Here is a 20811-nt window from a genome sequence, read left to right on the forward strand (position 1 = left end):
TAAAGTAACGTATGAAAAGCACCTGGCACTTAATATGTGGTCAGTAGATGGCAGTTGATTTATTAAATAAAATATGCACTGTCTCTGGTGATGGAATGTATTTCATTTCCTTGCACACAAGTAAAACATGGCCACTGTGCTTAAGAAAGGTGCATTGTAGCTGATGTTAAAGAATGTAGCTATGTAAAGTTGTAACATCTCTGCTGGAAAACTCTTGGCCAAGAGAACTACAACAGGATGGGGAAGAAGAAAAATGCTTAGGTTTCTGAGAGTAAGAGATTTTTTGTGTGTCTTTAACCAAAAGGATCCCGATCTACTTGTAAGTAGGGTTCTCAGGGCAAGCATCTTTATTAGTGACCTTGATGGATGCACTCAGATGGTTTGCAAATGATAAGTAGCTGGAAAGGAAAGTGGCCATGTTGGATGAAAGACTAAATTATAAATGGAATCCATAAGATAAAATATAACAAGGATAATTGGTGGATCCAGGACATGTATTATATGCAAAAACTGGGGGAGATGTAGCTTAATGTGAAGGTTCTCAACATCTGAGGTACATCAGAATAACCTGTAGAGTTTTGCCTACTTGTTTTTAAAATAGAGATGTCAGGGCGTATTTCAGACATGCTGAAGTAGACCCTCTGGTGGTGGTACTTAGTAGGTGTCCAATGTTGGCAAAGGTTGAGAGCCCCTGGGGTAACTGGGACAAGTATGAAAAACTTAGGGATTTTTCTGAGACTGTGGGATGAGGCTATGTTATTGGGGGGTAAAGTGTCTGGGACATGGAGGGCATTTTGTTCTGGGTTGGTGCTTCTAGAATATAAAGTCTGCATGAGCAGGGATTTCTGACTATTTTGTTAATTGGTGATTCCTGAGTGCCATTACATGGCTATGGCATGGGATGGATGCTCAGTGAATTGTTGAATGAATGAGCTAAGTTTTGGGAATTTTTCTCTGAAAAGGGAAAGACAAGAGCATGTTTAGATGTAAGTGCCAGGTCTAGAAACTCTAAGTTGGAAGTTGGGAAGTTGATAATATAAATTTATAATATAATATAGTATGACATGATATAATTGTTTTTATAAGTTGGAAGTTGATAATATAAGTTTATAATGTAATATAATATAATTAATATAATATAATACTTTTTAACTTATAAGTGCATAAATTAGTGAGGTAAAGCTGTTTGATTAAAGGAGAATTAGGAAGGAGAATGAGAATTGTTCTTGAATACTTGCTGGATGGTCTCCAGGAAGAGGAATTAGGTGTATTCTATATGCCCACCAAGGGTAGACATACTCGAAGGAGTACTACTTTAAGTGGCCACACTTGGAGGAGTTTTCTCTAATGTGCTCATTGATTATAAAATGGAAGTCCATCAGTAAGACCTTTCTCAGCTTAGGGTTCAAGCAGAGGCCAGTTGTCTACCTGTCACAGATGATGGAGAGGGCCTCTTGCATTGCATAGACTATGGAACCAGGTCACCCAGATGCACTCGATCTTGAAACATTTGTGATCTTGACCAGCCAGATGCCTTCTCTACTTTTTCTTTCTCATATATTTTTATGAAGAGATTGATAGCCCAACCAATTTGGTCACTGATCGAGTGACAGAAGACACAGCGGTGGTCTCCTGGAACCCAGTCCAGGCTGTCATTGATAAGTATGTGGTGCGCTACATCTCCACTGATAGGGAGACGAAGGACACAGCTGTGTACAGGGAGCAGAGCAGCACCGTCCTGACAGGCCTGAAGCCGGGAGAGGTGTACAAAGTCTACGTGTGGGCTGAGAGGGGCAACCAGGAGAGCAAGAAGGCCGACACCAAGGCCCTCACAGGTAACAGAAGGATGGGAGTCTTCACTCATTCTTACTCTCTCCCGTCTCTAAAGAAACAGGTTTCCTCATGGCAAGGAGAAGATTGATTTTTGAGTCAGGAGGCTGATGCCCACCTAGCATCAACTTTTTCGTTTGCAGGTGTGTGGGTGGGGGATTGCAAAGGCAATTTCAAATTTCATAATTATGAATTTTTTCCTTTTTAACCTCAAGCAAAAGAGACCATCCTTTTTATTTGATACAGAAGGTCATACTTATTTGGGTTGGAATTCCATATGCAACTCCCTTGGAGTAGAGGAACACTTTCTAATTTTCATTTTTGGACATTAAAACTCAAAACATTGGGCTGACAGTGAATTTGAATGCTCATCTCAGTTTGCAGTGACTGTACAGGCATGTTGCATATAATCTGGAGCTCTCTTTCAGACCATGGAAATGGTTTGCCTCCTGAGTCAACATTTACCAAATGTACCAATTCTGACTTGAAGCTTTCAGAAAGTGTGAGGGCTCCCTTACTCCTTCCAGTTGTTCTGCTCAGCTGGGGCCTGCGGGTGTCCTGAGGCTGCATGGGGGTGTATCCCAGATATTCCTTCTGCTTAAAACCTCCTCTGGCACTGTCCCTGAGTTCAGAGAAGCCTAATCCTGGAGTCCACTTGAAGTTCCAAACACTTGACAGGAATCATAGAAAACAATTCACTTATTGATTGGCCTTTTTTGTGGACACTTAGTGTAGAGACTCTCAGAGAAGCTGATAATTGGTTAGGAATATGGTTTCAGAAGCTTGACTGTCCAAGTTTTAATCTCAGCTCTACCATTTACTAGCTGAGTGATTTGGGGCAAGTTGCTTTGCCTCTGTTCCTCAGATTCTTGTCTGTAAAATGGGACATATGAATGTCTACATCACTGGGTTAGTGTGAGGGTTACATGAGTTAATTCATGTAAGGCCTGACATAGAGAGTGCTACATAAATGATAGTCATGCTTATTTCTTAAAATGTGTCTTAGTCTGTTCGGGCTGCTATAGCAAAATACCATAGACTGGGTGGCTTAAATAACAGAAATTTATTTCCAGCAGTTCTGGAGCCTGGAACGTCCCATGATCTGGGTGCCAGTTGGTTCATTTATTGGTGAGAGCTCTCTTCTTGGCTTACAGATGGCCACCTTCTTCCTTACATGGTGGAGAGAGGAAGTTCTGGTCTCCTCTTCTTCTTAGGAAGGCACTAATCCCATCATGGGGGCCCCCATCCTCATGACCTCTTCTAAACCTAATTACCTCCCAAAGGTTCCACCTCCAAATACCATCAAATTGGAGGTTAGGGCTTCAACATATAAACTTTTGTGGGGGGACACAAACATTCAGTGCACAGAAATGTTAATCTGCATTTGGCCTTGGAGCGCTTTGTGTTGCATAGCCTACTGGGGCCAGATGGGCCTTGTCTCCTCCAGGGGAAGGAGAAATTGACAGTAAGGATGGTGAGACCTAGTTTGTTTAAAGTCGAGGTCAGGAAACCTTCTGTAAAAGGCCAGATAGTAAATATTTTCAGCTTTGGGGACCATAAAGTCTCTGTTGCAACCGCTCAACTCTGCCATTGAAATGAGAAAACAGCCATAGACAGTATGGAAATGAACTAGCATGACTGTGTTCCAATAAAACTTGATTTATAAAAATAGGCAGTGGGTCAGATTTGACCCATGAGCTCTAGATTACCAGCTCCTGGTTTATATTACACACAGCCCTCCATTCACTAGGATTTTGAGTGCTATGAAAAGAAAGAGCATGTGGGTCAACCTTTTTAAGACAGTGGAAGCTGGAATGGAGAAGAGGCTTCCCCTTTCTCAGGTGGGCATGGTGCAAGTAAAGCACCCCAGATCATGGGGAGCCACTGGGGTGTGGTATTGCTGGGGATGTCAGGCACAGGGCTAGGCTCTGGGGGTACAAAGGTAAAAGCACAGTTTGTGCTCATATGGCATTCACAATCCTGAGGAGACAAGTGAAAAAGACAAAGTGCAGTGAGTTATGTTCCAGAGCAAACAAATAACCCTGGAAGTTTGGGAACCTGAAAAAAAGTGGGGATTAGAGGGGTCATGGCAGCCTATAGGAATAGGTGACCCCTGAACGGAATCTAGAAGGATGTGCGGCTGTTAGCAGTGGGAGCAGCATATGCAGAGACCTAAAGGTGTGGGAATATGACAGGTTGGTTTTCTGTCATGTCTTAATATGCATTTATGTTAATAATGTCATCTTTAGTGGTGTTTATGGTGGGTAGGTCTGTGAGGGAGTGCAGTAGGGAAAGATGAGGCTGGGGCGTTGAAGCCAGCATAGAATCCCAGGGTAAATTGTTTGTCCTTTCATGTCAGCTGTCTGTGTGTCTTTCATGTCAGGTGTCCTGTGCTCCTTCTAGCAAGGCCTCCCTTGGCTGTGTATCCCACTGAGCTGGCCTGGCCGAACTGGCAAGTGGTGGTGCACAGGTTTGAAATGCAGCTGCTATCACAGAAAGCTCAGTTTTTCAAGGAGGTGGTTTTTGAAACACGATCATAAGGGCAGGCTAATCATTGCACCCAATTCCTTGTTTTTTTGACTTTTAAAGGGTTTATATTTTTGAGGAGAAAGTGATATTTCATACCTCAGGTGACATTAGTAATAATAAAGAGCTCATATTTCAGCACTTACTGTGTAATATCTCAGGTACTATTCACCATAACCCAGAAGCAGTTACTGATAGTTCCTTCTTTGTAGCGATGAGGAGACCAAGACTTAAGCTATACAGTTTGTCCAAAGTTAGCAACCAGGAAATAGTGTAGCCCACGTTTCAACCCAGTTTAACTGCCTAGAAACCCAGACAGAAAATCCCTACAAGTAGGATTATTTTTATCATCCTAGACCTCAAATACCTTCACTTTAAAAGTCTCCCATTTCTCTGGCCTCAGACATGATGTTTTATATGGAAAGAACTGACAGGTCCTACTTCTGGGATATTTTTCTTCCAAAAGAAAATATTAGAGAGGATGCACAGATTTATTGAAATATAATTGCTTTCAGGTACAAGGAGCCAGGAACTAAAACAGTATATTCTGTAAACCCAGGGTAAAGGAGAAATTTGTATATGAAGATGAATTCTTTTTATCCAAAGGCAACTTGTGGAAAAAGTTTATAGAGTTGAGACTGAATATTGGCTTCGTCTGAATGCAAATAGCTCATTCTTGGAAATTTCAGACCACTTGCTTAATTAAACCCTTAAGTTATCCAAACCATTGGCATATAACAGACTCTGAAATTTGTTGAGGTCATCATTTTGGTTGTTTGTGTGCTGGCCTTTCACGAATTACAGAGTTGGCAAATGATACACTCCTTCATCTCTCTTAAAGAAATTGACAGCCCACAAAACCTGGTGACCAACGGGGTGACAGAGAACACGGCCACCGTCTCCTGGGACCCAGTGCAGGCCGTGATTGACAGGTACCTGGTGCGCTACACGTCTGCTGACGGAGACTCCGGGGAGATTCCAGTGGGGAAGGAGAAGAGCAGCACCGTCCTGACTGGCCTGAGGCCGGGCGTGGAGTACACAGTACACGTCTGGGCCCAGAAGGGGGACCAGGAGAGCAGGGAGGCCGGCACCAAGGCCCCGACAGGTAATGGAACATGCATCATCACTGTGTCACTGCTAAGCTGATGTCCGTCTAGGTTGGTTTTCCTTCTCTGACCTTGGCTGAAAGGGAGGCTCAAGGATGAGCAGGCTGGTGTCCTTGCATAGTAAATTGTGTACCCCTTCCTTAAATAGAATGGCTTCTCTTAGAATGCATAGCTTATTCTGTTTGGTTAAAGACCAAAGCTTGGTCTTTAAACATTGACATTATTGCTCATTGTCATTTGTTCTCTGCCTGTGCACCTGCTTTGTTTTTAATGCCTAAAGCCTTCCCCTTCATATAGAATAAATATAAAGAAAGCACAAGTAACTATCATGCTGAGGGATGGTTGATCCAAAACCAAATTTTCTTCACTCCTCACTGGTTTAAAACCTTTCTGTGAAAGACCTACAATAACAAACCCAAAACAATTAAGAAAATGGTAATAGGAACATACATATCGATAACTACCTTAAATGTAAATGGATTAAATGCAACAACCAAAAGACACAGATGGGCTGAATGGATACAAAAACAAGATCCGTATATATGCTGTCTACAAGAGACCCACTTCAGACCTAGGGACACATACAGACTGAAAGTGAGGGGATGGAAAAAAGATAATCCATGCAAATGGAAATCAAGAGAAAACTGGAGTAGCAATTCTCAGATCAGACAAAATAGACTTTAAAATAAAGACTATTCCAAGAGACAAAGAAGGACACTACATAATGATCAAGTGATCAATCCAAGAAGATGATATAACAATTGTAAATATTTATGCACCCAACATAGGAGCACCTCAATACATAAGGCAAATGCTAATAGCCATAAAAGGGGAAATCGACAGTAACACATTCATAGTAGGGGACTTTAACACCCCACTTTCATGATGGGCAGATCATCCAAAATGAAAATAAATAAGGAAACACGAGCTTTAAATGATACATTAAACAAGATGGACTTAATTGATATTTACAGGACATTCCATCCAAAAACAACATAATACACTTTCTTCTCAAGTACTCATGGAACATTCTCCAGGATAGATCATATCTTGGGTCACAAATCAAGCCTTGGTAAATTTAAGAAAATTGAAATCATATCAAGTATCTTTTCTGACCACAGCACTATGAGACTAGATATCAATTACAGGAAAAAAATCTGTAAAAAATACAAACACATGGAGGCTACACAATACACTACTTAATAACCAAATGATCACTGAAGAAATCAAAGAGGAAATCAAAAAATACCTAGAAACAAATGACAATGAAAACACGACAACCCAAAACCTATAGGATGCAGCAAAAGCAGTTCTAAGAGGGAAGTTTATAGCAATACAGTCCTACCTCAAGAAAAAAGAAACATCTCAAATAAGCAATCTAACCTTACACCTAAAGCAATTAGAAAAAGAAGAAGAAAAAACCCCAAAGTTAGTAGAAGGAAAGAAATCATAAAGATCAGATTGGAAAAAAAAGAAATGAAGGAAACAATAGCAAAGATCAATAAAACTAAAAGCTGGTTCTTTGAGAAGATAAACAAAATTGATAAATCATTAGCCAGACTTGTCAAGAAAAAAAGGGAGAAGACTCAATAAAATTAGAAATGAAAAAGGAGAAGTAACAACTGACACTGCAGAAATACAAAGGATCATGAGAGCTTACTACAAGCACCTAAGGCTTGCTAAAATGGACAACCTGGAAGAAATGGACAAATTCTTAGAAAAGCACAACCTTCCAAGACTGAACCAGGAAGAAATAGCAAATATAAACAGACCAATCACAAGCACTGAAATTGAGACTGTGATTAAAAATCTTCCAACAAACAAAAACCTAGGACCAGGTGGCTTCACAGGTAAATTCTATCAAATATTTAGAGAAGAGCTAACACTTATCCTTCTCAAAGTGTTCCAAGATATAGCAGAGGGAGAAACACTCCCAAACTCATTCTATGAGGCCACTACCACCCTGATACCAAAACCAGACAAAGATGCCACAAAGAAAGAAAACTATAGGCCAATGTCACTGATGAACATAGATGCAAAAATCCTCAATAGAATACTAGCAACAGAATCCAACAGCACATTAAAAGGATCATAAACCATGATCAAGTGGGGTTTATCCCAGGAATGCAAGGTTTCTTCAATATACGCAAATCAATCAACGTGATAAACCATATTAGCAAATTGAAGGAGAAACACCATATGATCATCTCAATAGATGCGGAAAAAGCTTTTGACAAAATTCAACACCCATTTATGATAAAAACCCCCCAGAAAGTAGGCATAGAGGGAACTTACCTCAACATAATAAAGGTCATATATGACAGACCCATAGCCAACATCATTTCAATGGTGAAAAACTGAAACCATTTCCTCTAAGATCAGGAACAAGACAAGGTTGTGCACTCTCACCACTAGTATTCAACATACTTTTGGAAGTTTTAGCCACAGCAATCAGAGAAGAAAAAGAAATAAATGGAATCTAAATCAGAAAACAAGAAGTAAAGCTGTCACTGTTTGAAGATGACATGATACTATACATAGAGAATCCTAAAGAGGTTACCAGAAAACTACTGGAGCTAATCAATGAGTTTGGTAAAGTAGCAGGATACAAAATTAATGCACAGAAATCTCTTGCAGTTCTATACACATTCATCATTTTTCAATGATGAAAAATCTGAAAGAGAAATTAAGGAAACACTCCCATTTACCATTGCAACAAGAAGAATAAAATACCTAGGAATAAATCTACCTAAGGAGACAAAAGAGCTGTATGCAGAAAACTGTAAGACACTGATGAAAGAAATTAAAGATGGTACAGACAGATGGAGAGATATACCATGTTCTTGGATTGGAAGAATAAACATTGTGAAAATGATTATACTACCCAAAGCAGTCTACAGATTCAGTGCAATACCTATCAAACTACCAATGACATTTTTCACAGAACTAGAACAAAAAATTTTGCAATTTGTATGGAAACACAAAAGACTCCGAATAGCCAAAGCAATCTTGAGAACGAAGAAAGGAGCTGGAGGAATTAGGCTCCCTGACTTCAGACTATACTACAAAGCTACAGTAATCAAGACAGTATGGTACTGGCACAAAAACAGAAATATAGATCAATGGAACAGGATAGAAAGCCCAGAGAAAAACCCATGCACATATGGTCACCTTATCTTTGATAAAGGAGGCAAGAATATACAATGGAGAAAAGTCAGCCTCTTCAATAAGTGGTGCTGGGTAAACTGGACAGCTACATGGAAAAGAATGAAATTAGAACATTCCCCAACACCATACACACAAAAAAAAACTCAATATGGATTAAAGACCTAAATGTAAGGGCAGACACTGTAAAACTCTAGAGGAAAACATAGGCAGAACACTCTATGACATAAATCACAACAAGATCCTTTTTGACCCACCTCCTAGAGAAATGGAAATAAAAGCAAAAACAAATGGGACCTAATGAAACTTAAAAGCTCTTGCACAGCAAAGGACACCATAAGACGAAAAGACAACCCTCAGAATGGAAGAAAATATTTGCAAACGAAGCAATGGACAAAGGATTAATATCCAAAATATACAAGCAGCTCATGCAGCTCAAATCAAAAACACAAACAACCAAATTAAAAAATGGTCAGAAGATCTAAATAGATATTTCTCCAGAGAAGATATACAGATTGACAATAAACAGATGAAAAGTTGCTGAACATCACTAATCATTAGAGAAATGCAAATTAACACTACAATGAGGTATCACCTTGCACTGGTCAGAATGGCCGTCATCAAAAATCTACAAACAATAAATGCTGGTGAGGGTGTGGAGAAAAGGGAACCTTCTTGCACAGTTTGTGGGAATGTAAATTGATACAGCCACTATGGAGAACAGTATAAGGGTTCCTTAAAAAACTAAAAATAGAACTACCATATGACCCAGCAATCCCACTACTGGGCATATACCCTGAGAAAACCATGATTCAAAAAGAATCATGTACTATAGTGTTCATTGCAGCTCTATTTACAATAGCCAAGACATGGAAGCAACCTAAGTGTCCATTGACAGATGAATGGATAAAGAAGATGTGGCACATATATACAATGGAGTATTACTCAGCCATAAAAAGAAACGAAATTGTGTTATTTGTAGTGAGGTGGATGGATCTAGAGACTGTCATACAGAATGAAGTAAGTCAGAAAGAGAAAAACAAAAACCATATGCTAACACATATATGGAATCTCCAAAAAAAAAAAAAAAGGCTCTGAAGAACCTCGGGCCAGGACAGGAATAAAGGCACAGATGTAGAGAATGGACTTGAGGACACGGGGAGAGGGAAGGGTAAACTGGGACGAAATGAGAGAGTAGCATTGACATATATACACTACCAAATGTAAAATAGATAGCTAGTGGGAAGCAGCCGCATAGCACAAGGAGATCAGCTTGGTGCTTTGTGTCCACCTAGAGGGGTGGGATAGGGAGGGTGGGAGGGAGATGCAAGAGGGAGGAGATATGGGGATATATGTATATGTATGGCTGATTCAATTTGTTATACAGCAGAAACTAACACACCATTGTAAAGCAATTATACTCCAATAAAGATGTTAAATAAATAAAGCCTTTCTGTGGTGCTTCTTTTTGTTTCTGCTCTTTGGATGAGCGTTTTTTGCAGAAATAATGTTTTATTAGCTCAGACTAAGCAAATGTCTAGTCACTTTTAGCATCCAATATGTATCATTTTAGTAATTAAGATGTCTACATCCATGTAATTGTACATACTTTATGTAACTTTAAACCTGCTCCTCTCCATCAGCTTGGGCCATTTGTGGGCTAACTGCCTGCCCTTGAAGGGGGCGTGCTCAGCTTCTCTTGTATTTCCAGTCCATTCGTTAAGCACTGTCCTTCCAGAGTGCTAACTCGAGTTCCTGACCCATTTATGTTTGGTACGTGGGAGGTAAGGGGTGTCAGGAGGAGGAGAGGTGAGGGCTCTTGCTTGACAGTAATAGTCACAGCTGGCTCGGGTCTGTCGTGGGGCCTAACAAGGGTTAAAACTAACTTTTCCTTCATGGAACACTTCCTTGTGTTCTTCAGAGACACCTCATCTGTCCTCTTTCACTGTAGTGATTCTGTAGATACATGCATGTCTCCTACTGGTCTCCTACTCCCTTCTGCCCATACATCTGGGGGTGCCCTCCAGTGCCCTTCTCTGGTGAGGCGTGAGGTGAGCCCACCTCACCCCTCTGGGCGATCCTCTTGGACAGCTTCTAAAACAGTCCCAGGTGGGCTTTCCTTTCTTCGGCCCACATCTGGTCCGTGGGGTACACACATGCATCCTTTGTCCATGCAACCAGATGTATGGGTCTGTTGCAATGCTGCAGCCTCTTGCTGCTCACAACCAGCTATTTTCTCACCTCTCAGATATTTTAGGCACATGTCAGACACCAGCCCACGGTGTTCCCCAAGCTTTGGGCAGGGTTTCTCAACCTTGGCACTGTTGATAATTCTTTGTTGCAGGGGTCTGTCTTGTGCATTGTAGGATGTTTAGCTGCATCCCTGACCTCTACCCATTTGATGCCATGAGCCTCCCCATTCCACACTGAACTGAGAGAAGCAAAAATATCTTCAGACATTGCTGATCACCCCTGGTTGAGAACTTTTGCTCTGGAGTATATATAAGCAGCTCTGTAAGGGATCCCATTGCAACTGCTTACTCGAGGCTTGGCTCTCACCCATGGGACTCACGGTATAACTCTCTCCAAAGAAATCCACTCTTTTAAGTCCCACCTGTTTGTACTCTCCAGCCTCTTTCGTAATCTGGAGTTGGTTGGTTAATCAAAAGCCACAAAACTGTTGGTCCTGCCTTGGCTGTGGGCCTTCAGGTTGGAAAGTAAATACCAATTTTCTTGGGGGTCACAGCCTAAACCAAGATAAGAATAGTCCCACTTGAGCATACTGTTGCATATATGTGATAGGACCTTAGGGTAATGGCTTTTGCAGTGAACTATAGGCATACCTCAGAGATGTCGTGAGTTCGCTTCCAGACGAACACGATAAAGTGAACATCGCAGTACAGAAAGTCACATGAGTTTTTTGTTTCCCAGTACATATAAAAGTTGCGTTTACATTGCACTGTATCTATAAAGTGTGCCATAGTGTTATGTCTAAAAAAGCTTAATTTAAAAATATTTTATTGCTAAAAAATATTAATCATCATGTAAGCCTTCAGCAAATTGTAGTAACATCAAAGATCACTGGTCACAGATTACCATAACAAATAAAATAATAACGACAAAGTTTGAAATATTATGGGAATTACCAAAATGTGACACAGAGACACAAAGTGAGCAAATGCTATTGGCACATGCAGAATGGTGCCAGTAGACTTGCTGGATACAGGGTTGCCACAAACTCTCAATTTGTAAAAAGTGCAATAGCTTTGATGCATAATAAAGAGAAGCACAGTAAAATGAGGTATGCCCGTATGTGGAACAAAGAAACGCTATTATTTTCTTGGTGAATACATATGCAAACACCTTCCCTGTGTGTAGTATGGAGGAACATAATCCTGTACATTCATAAAATATCAACAAACTGATATCATTTAAAATAGCTTATGGTCATTGGGCATCCACTCTGCCAGGAGCTGTCGTAAGGGGCATGTTATTAACTCACATAATACCCATCTCTACAGGGTATACACTAATATTATTTCCGCCTCCTTTTTTTTCCTATAAGCACTGTGATACTTTTAATATTTTCAAGGCCCCTTTCTTCTTATTTATTTGTTTATTTATTTATCTTTGGCTGCATTGGGCCTTCATTGCTGTGCACGGGCTTTCTCTAGTTGTGGCGAGCGGGGGCTACTCTTCGTTGTGGTGCGCAGGCTTCTCATTGAGGTGGCTTCTCTTGTAGCAGAGCACGGGCTGTAGGCACGCAGGCTTCAGTAGTTGTGGCATGCGGGCTCAGTAGTTGTGGCGCCCAGGCTTACTTGCTCCACAGCATGTGGGATCTTCCCGGACCAGGGCTCAAACCCGTGTTCCCTGCATTGGCAGGCAGCTTCTTTTTTTTTTTTTTTTTTTGCGATACGCGGGCCTCTCACCGTTGTGGCCTCTCCCGTTGTGGAGCACAGGCTCCGGACGCACAGGCTCAGCGGCCATGGCTCACGGGCCTAGCCGCTCCGCAGCATGTGGGATCTTCCCAGACTGGGTCACGAACCCGTGTCCCCTGCATCGGCAGGCAGACTCTCAACCACTGCGCCACCAGGGAAGCCCGGCAGGCGGATTCTTAACCACTGCACCACCAGGGAAGCCCTCAAGGCCCCTTTCTACGTGACATTTTTTGTCTTGGTTTTCAGAACTACTCAGAGAGATATGTACAATAACTATTAACAACTCAATGTTACGAATGCGGAGAAGTGAAGTGCCTTGCCCAAGTTCACAAAACAAGTTAGTAATTTATGAAATGAGATGCATGCATGGAACATTAGTTCTTGAAGGAACCCTGGAGTCCATCCAACCTGAAGTCCAGATTTACAGATCAAGAAACTGAAGCCCAGCCAGAGGCAGCAGAGTTGTCCAGGGCCACAGCTCTTCTGACTCTGGTCCTACTGTTCATTCTGCTGTCCTGTTCTGCCGCCTTGAAAACCCACAAGTCCAGATGTAGAAAGAGGTCTACACCCATGAAACAACTGAAAACTGACATGTGAGATAGGAAGATTCTAAGAAGAGGAAGCTGCCCCAGCCCAAACAGCATGGCCACAAGATCTCACTCTAGTAATAGTGTTTATTGATCCTCATTTTCCTTTCAGACATTGACAGCCCCAAAAACCTAGTGACCGACCAGGTGACAGAGAACACGGTCACCGTCTCCTGGGACCCGGTGCAGGCCGTGATTGACAGATACCTGGTGCACTACACCTCTGCTGATGGAGACTCCGGGGAGGTCCTGGTGGGGAAGGAGCAGAGCAGCACCGTCCTGACGGGCCTGAGGCCGGGCGTGGAGTACACGGTGCACGTGTGGGCCCAGAAGGGGGACCGGGAGAGCAGGAAGGCCAACACCACGGCCCCGACAGGTAACAGGAGCAAAGAGAAAAGCAAACTAGGGTGTTTACTGTGGGCTGATCTACTACTGTTGAATTATGGCACTGCTGCTTTTGTGGCCCATGACCTCAAGGACTGTAGACTATTTTAGGAGAGTTTGCTGTAAAAAAAAACTCTGTTCACCTAAAGAAAGAACAAAGCACAGTAATGGGCTCAGTACTGAGCAGTTCCATGAATGTCTGAAAACTGTTTTCCAAAGCCTGTGTTTTTAATCAGTTATAGGAAATCATAGGGAATTAGGTAAAGCCAATATAAAATTCTTAAAAACACTGGGTTAAAGTACTTTTTTGTGGCAAGGTATTTTATTTTTTACTTAATATATGGTGCTTAGTTTAAAGGAACAAGTGTTACCCTTGGCAGCTGGAGCTCTGTGTTCATTTCAACATATAGCTAATTTTTTTTTTTTTTTTTTTTGGTGGTACGCGGGCCTCTCACTGTTGTGGCCTCTCCTGTCGTGGAGCACAGGATCCGGGCACGCAGGCTCAGCAGCCATGGCTCACTGGCCCAGCCGCTCCGTGGCATGTGGTATCTTCCCGGACCGGGGCACAAGCCCGTGTCCCCTGCATCGGCAGGTGGACTCTCAACCACTGTGCCACCAGGGAAGCCCCATGTAGCTAAATTTTAATGAATATTTATAAGTGCCAGGCCTCGGCTACAGCAGTGAACAAAATAAATACGTTTCCTACTCTCTTGAAGTCCAGTGGGAAAGACAATCAACCAGCAAACACATTTATAAGTATAAATTATAATAAGTTCTATGAACAAGATAAACATGGTGTAGGTGTAGAAAATAACAGGGCAAGGATGGAATGGGGGAGCAATAGTTAAGATACACATTGACAAAAACACCCAAATAACCGTGGCTTAAATAAGAAAGAAGTTTATTTCTCTCTTGTGGAATGGTCAGAGTGTAGGGGACCAAGGCTGATAGGGTAGCTCCGTGGTACAGGAGACCTATGCTCCTTCCGTACTGTTGCTCAGCCATTCCTAGGGAGTTGCCTGCATCTACATGGTCATCACCTATCCTCACTCCAACCAGTGGAAAGGGGTAATGGAAAGGGAAGAGCATGACTGCACTGCACACATCACTTCTCACATTCCACCGGCCAGATACAAGACACAGTGCCAGACCTCAGTACAAGGGGGGCTGGGAAATGAAGTCTTTAGCTGGAGGGCTGTGTGCCCAGCTTACAATTCTGTTCTACTATCCCACCCAAAACAGTGGCCACTAGCTACATGTGGCTCTTTAAATTTTTTTTTTGCGGTACGCGGGCCTCTCACTGTTGTGGCCTCTCCCATTGCGGAGCACAGGCTCCGGGCACGCAGGCTCAGCGGTCATGGCCCACGGGCCCAGCCGCTCTGCGGCATGTGGGATCTTCCCGGACCGGGGCACAAACCCGTGTCCCCTGCATCGGCAGGTGGACTCTCAACCACTGCGCCACCAGGGAAGCCCTAAATTTTAATTAATTAACAAAAATTTAAAAATTATTCCCTCAGTGATACTAGCCACATTTCCAATAGTCAGTAGCCACGTTTGACTAATTGCTACTGTATTGGGCAGTGCAGATTATGGACTATTCCCATCGTTGCAGAGAGATCTGTTGGGCAGTGTGCTTGCAGAGGAAGGGGAGAATGTGTATTGGGGAAAACTAGCCATTTTGGGAAGAATATGTGTGATGGCCCTGAGCTGGAACAGCATGAGATGGTTGAAGAACTGAAAGAAGGCTGGTGTTGCTGGAGCATTGAGGATGGGAGAGAGAGTGGCATGAGACGATGGGGGAAGGAAGAAGGGTCAGATCATACAAGACCACATGGTGCTTCAAGGAGGGAGCGTGCTACACTTATTAGAAGAAGAGTGGCATGATGCAATATTCATTGTTAAACAGTTATTCACGCCAGAGGAGAATAAATGGAAGAGATGATAAGGGTAGAAGGGGGAAGTTTAATAAAGTCAGGGGAGAGGTGGTGATGACTTGGACATGTGTGATGGCAGTAGGGATGAGAAAAGGGGATATCTGGGCACATATTTGGGAGGCATAAATGACAGTATTTGTTGATGGATGAGGTGTGGGACAGGAAGAAAGTGAGGGACCAAGTATGACCTGTGTTTCTGACTTGAGTAACATGGATGATTGGGGCATCATTTTCTGAGCGATAAATAGGTTTGAGGAGGAACGTTAAGACGTTTAGATATTTGAGCTTGAGATACTCATGAGATTCCCTGGTTAACTGAGTGACTTATTTATTGATTCCACAAATATTTATTGAGTGTCTAATACATGCTAGGCAATGTGGTGGATATGCTGTTGTAGATACAAGTCAAGGGCTCAGAGTTGATACATACTGGGGAGCTGTGAGCATCTGGCTGAGATTGAAAGCTGTGGACATGGGTGAGATCACCTGTAGGGAGAGAGGAAGAGAGGAAACCTTGGGCACCCTGACATTTTTAGGCTGCTGATGAAGGAGACTGAAGAGGAGGAGTTAGGGGTTAGGAGAAACCCAGGGGAGTGTGTAGTCATGAAAGCCAAGAGCTGAGAGTGTTTCAAGGCAGAGGGAGTGGCTCAGCTCTGACAAATGCTGCTCAAAGGTCGAGCAACGCGAGGATGGCAAGTGTCCATAGGATTTGGCAACATGGAGTTGTTGGTGACCTAGACTAGCAGTTGTAGTGCTGTGCTGTAGAAAATGCCAAGCTTCATTGAGCTGAGGAGTGAATGGGAGGAGAGGAGTGAAACTGAGATATGCAGACGGTTCTCCTGAGAAGCCTGTCAGTTGAGCAGGGGGATGAGAGATCTAGAGCTTGTTTGTCTGGGAATAATGGTAGAGGAGGAGAGATTGATGCTGCAGGTAAGAGGGTAGGTGAAAGGGAACAAAGTCCTTGAGAAGGTGGGAGGGCTCAAAATTCAGAGGAAACTGGTCTAGGTTTTAGCACAAGAAAACAGTTGGATCTCGGAGTCTTTTCATTTTGCTGGGTCTCCCTTCTCCTCCCCTTTTATACAAGAGAAGAAGCTTGAAAGATGTAACTTCTCAGCTCTCAAATTCTGTGAAACAAAATAGCTAGATACCATGGAGATAGCAAAAGAGGTTGTTTCAGTTGCCATTTGGGTGGCTTATCTTGTTGCTCAGGAGATTTTTATTTTCGTGGGAACTAGAAGGACAGAAAACTTCCATGTTGATAAATTTGGAGAAGATCTAATTCCTTCCTGTTTTAATATCCAGTGGCTTGTTTCCCTGGAAAATGTTTTCAATGGAATTGTATTGCTAATAAAGATAAAGTGAATGACGATGAGGAGTTGGGATGTCCCCGCTTGGCTCTAAAATTCAGCCTTTCCTTTTTAAAAAGAAATCGACAGCCCCCAAAACCTGGTGACTGACCAGGTGACAGAGAACACGGCCACCATCTCCTGGGACCCGGTGCAGGCCGTCATCGACAGGTACCTGGTGCGCTACACCTCTGCTGAAGGAGACTCCAGGGAGGTTCCAGTGGGGAAGGAGCAGAGCAGCGCCGTCCTGACGGGCCTGAGGCCGGGCGTGGAGTACACGGTGCATGTGTGGGCCCAGAAGGGGGACCGGGAGAGCAGGAAGGCTGACACCACGGCCCCGACAGGTAATAAGAAAAAGATGGTCAATTAGAATTGAATTTTGAGGGTGTGAATTTGGGTGTACACGGTACCAAAAGATGCGGCTTGAGTTGAGAGACTTTGCAAAGAGAATCTTAAAGATCAAAAAAGACGGTGAGTTCTAGTGGTGATCTCAAGTGCTGCGCTTCCCTGACATTGACAGCTGCCAATGGAGCCACTCAATCAAGCAGAAGACAGAAGTAAAGTTGTGCAGTGGCCGTGTTTTTAGCAGACCCAGCAAAGACACTGATAGGCTCTGGTCATTGCAACGCTCGTGATAATACTTTCAGAATGATTGCTTGGGAAGTAGCCCCTGATAAAGTGATAAATTAGATACCCTGAAGTCATGGCAGATGTCTAATTGATTGCTTTGATGTGCCATAATGTTGCTAAGAAGACATTGTTCCTCCCACATTTTAGGGAGCTGAAAGCCAGGGAAGCATGTCAAGTTTATAATGAGCAGTCCTTTGAGATGGAGAACCAGGGGTTACTTTCTTCCTTGACTCCCACCAGGCCCTCTGGATGGGAATACCATTGCCTTGTGCCAGTAGGGCTCTAGGAGATAAAAATCGCAGTGATGGGGTGGTGGGTATCTCTTACATGGCTTCAAAGCTTAGGTTTTCCCAAACATTTTCTTTTTTCTTTTTTTTTTTTTTCCAAACATTTTCTTAAAGAAATTGACAGCCCCCAAAACCTGGTGACTGACCAGGTGACAGAGAACACGGCCACCATCTCCTGGGACCTGGTGCAGGCCGTCATCGACAGGTACCTGGTGTGCTACACCTCTGCTAATGGAGACTCCGGGGAGGTTCCAGTGGGGAAGGATCAGAGCAGCGCTGTTCTGACGGGCCTGAGGCCGGGCGTGGAGTACACGGTGCACGTGTGGGCCCAGAAGGGGGACCAGGAGAGCAGGAAGGCCGACACCAAGGCTCCAACAGGTAATGGAGCATTGTTCTTTGAAAATGTAAGCCCTGTCATACCGTCTATGGCACGTCAAGTTTTGTTTTTCTGTTCTAAAACTGGCAGAATTGATGATTTCTGGAAGAGCAGGATGGTAGACTCCTGTCAAACCACACACCAACCCTCACTCTGTTTTTACACATTATATCATAATGAAGAGCTCATACTTGGCCTCACACTTTGATCTTGTGAAGGTAAATGGTGATTGGTGTTATCCACCGACTGTTCCTCCAATTGTATATTTCCTTTGTGATCAATCATTAAATATTTCTTCTTGAAAGGGAAGAAATAAAAAGAAACCACATGTTAGGATCTGTGAGCTAAGTACTTTAGGAAAATGGCTTCTGGCGTAATCTCTTTGGAACAGGGAAGAGTTATTGCTGTCTTAGTGGATAAATCCTCTTTGAGTACTGTGTGCTCTGTTCTCAGGATCCTAAGCTTGCATTTTTATACAGTAACGGTTCATACTTTGTAAAGTTCTTTCATCTCTGTTTCCTCATTTTTTAAGAACAGACTTATTGAGTTATAATTTACACACTATGAAACCTACCCTTTTAAAGTGTGTAATTTAGTATGTGCAGAGTGGTGCAACCATCACCACTGTCTAATTCAGAATATTTTCATCACCCCAGAAGCTAACCCCATACCATTAGCAGTCTTTCCCATCCCTACTTCCCCCAGCCTTAGGAAACTACTGCTGTCTATCTCTAGAGATTTCCTTATTCTGGACATTTCATATAAATAGATTCATATAATATGTGGCCTTTTGTGACTGGCTTCATCACTAAGCATAATATTTTCAAGGTTCATCCATGTTGTAGCTTGTGTCAATATTTCACTCTATTGCTAAATAATATTCCATTATATGGATATAATACATTTTGTTTATCCATTTGTCAATTTATGAGCATTTGGGTTGTTTCCACTTTTTGGCTATTATAAATAATGACGCTACAAGTTTTTGTGTACAAATTTTTGTATGGCCATATGTTTTCAATTCTTCTGGCTACATACTTTGGAGTGGAATCCTGGGCCATATGGTAATTCTATGTTTAACTTTTTGAGGAGCTGCCAAATTGTTTCCAGAGCGGTGGCACTATTTTGCATTCCTACCAGCAAATAATGAGAATTATATTCCTCATTTAGTTGGTACTCAGAGGGCTTTGTTGAGACGGGTAGAGCAAGAATCAATATGCCCATTTTACAGTTGAGAAACCTCAGGTACAGAGAAGTGAATGATTTCTACAGTTCACAAAGTTAGCTGATGATTCATGGAGTCAGATTTGTGGAATATTCATGGAATATTATGGTACCTTAAAATCTGTTTGGCAAGGCCCACGTTTTACAAATGAGGAGTGGAGACCCAGCCAGAGGCAGCAGAGTTGTCCAGGGCCACCGCTGGCTGATGGCAGAGCTGGGCCTAGTTCCCTGGCTCCAGCCCAAGGCTCCACCTGCTCCTCCACTCTGCCTCTCAGGCTGGGACTGGATTGTAGCTCCTGTGACCCTGACCTAGTGCTCATTCTGCTGTCCTGTGCTGCCTCCTTGAGGATCCAAGAGTCCAGCTGTGGTGAGATCTACGTCCATGAAACAACTGAAAATCCACAAAGGAGATGGGAAAACCTTTAGAACGGAGGCTACCTCACCCAAGAAACATCGTCTCACTCTTTGGTGCTTATCAATAGTGCACTTTTCCTTTCAGACATTGACAGCCCCCAAAACCTGGTGACCGACCGGGTGACAGAGAACACGGCCACCATCTCCTGGGACCCGGTGCAGGCCGTCATCGACAGGTACCTGGTGCGCTACACCTCTGCTGAAGGAGACTCTGGGGAGGTTCCGGTGGGGAAGGAGCGGAGCAGCGCCGTCCTGATGGGCCTGAGGCCGGGCGTGGAGTACACGGTGCACGTGTGGGCCCAGAAGGGGGACCGGGAGAGCAGGAAGGCCGACACCACAGCCCCGACAGGTAATGGAGCATCTTTCTTCGGGAACGTAAGCCCTGTCCTGTTAAGCCTACGGCTGGTCATGTTTTGTTTTCCTGAACTCACACTGGCAGAGTTGATGATTTAATGAAGAGCATGATGGTGTTCCTTCATAATAGACTACAAGCCATCTCTTATTTCCCTTTAACTTGACAAGTCAGGTCCACCTGGCAGTCTCCAAGCTACAAGTCTGCTATGACTGCATGGTATGTCCAGCCACTGTTCCTCTGAGTGTGTGAATCTTTTGTTCAGTATTGAGGGTCTCCTATTGAGTTTGTGATTGGAAACAGGAAATGAATTGAAATGTCATTAATATTAATCATAATATGTTCAAAATTCAACTTCAAAAAAGTAGACTTTATATCCACCAGAGTGAGTAGTTGTATGTGGTTTACTTTACTGTAAATGAATCATATGATAATTCTAGTTTGGAGGATAAGAGTAATTTCTATGTTATGCTCTTTTTCTTAATCGAAGTATAGTTGATTTACAATATTGTGTTTTTTTCAGGTATAATTTCTAGGTTATATTCTCATTTTATTGTGAAAGAGATGTATGATCATATTTCTATACCATGATTTAGCCAGCAAACCATCATTACAAGTGAATCTATATATGCTAAAGGATATTAAAACTCGATTTTAATTTTGCTGATTTGTTTAACAACACATATTGAGCATTTTCCATGAGCCCTTTTCC

General features: G+C 42.8%; 1 protein-coding gene across 1 annotated transcript in view; it reads left to right on the forward strand.

The window, feature by feature from the left end:
* Nucleotides 1-20811, forward strand: part of TNN (tenascin N) — a 54419-nt gene that overhangs the window by 16184 nt on the left and 17424 nt on the right. Inside the window, exons 6-10 of the mRNA XM_032653931.1 lie at nucleotides 1572-1835; nucleotides 13265-13528; nucleotides 16897-17160; nucleotides 17848-18111; nucleotides 19833-20096. Of these exons, the coding sequence (XP_032509822.1) occupies nucleotides 1572-1835; nucleotides 13265-13528; nucleotides 16897-17160; nucleotides 17848-18111; nucleotides 19833-20096 (1320 nt within the window). The remainder of the gene's footprint in view (nucleotides 1-1571; nucleotides 1836-13264; nucleotides 13529-16896; nucleotides 17161-17847; nucleotides 18112-19832; nucleotides 20097-20811) is intronic.

The sequence above is a fragment of the Phocoena sinus genome, chromosome 1 (assembly GCF_008692025.1).
Source record: "Phocoena sinus isolate mPhoSin1 chromosome 1, mPhoSin1.pri, whole genome shotgun sequence".
NCBI classification, from domain to species: domain Eukaryota; kingdom Metazoa; phylum Chordata; class Mammalia; order Artiodactyla; family Phocoenidae; genus Phocoena; species Phocoena sinus.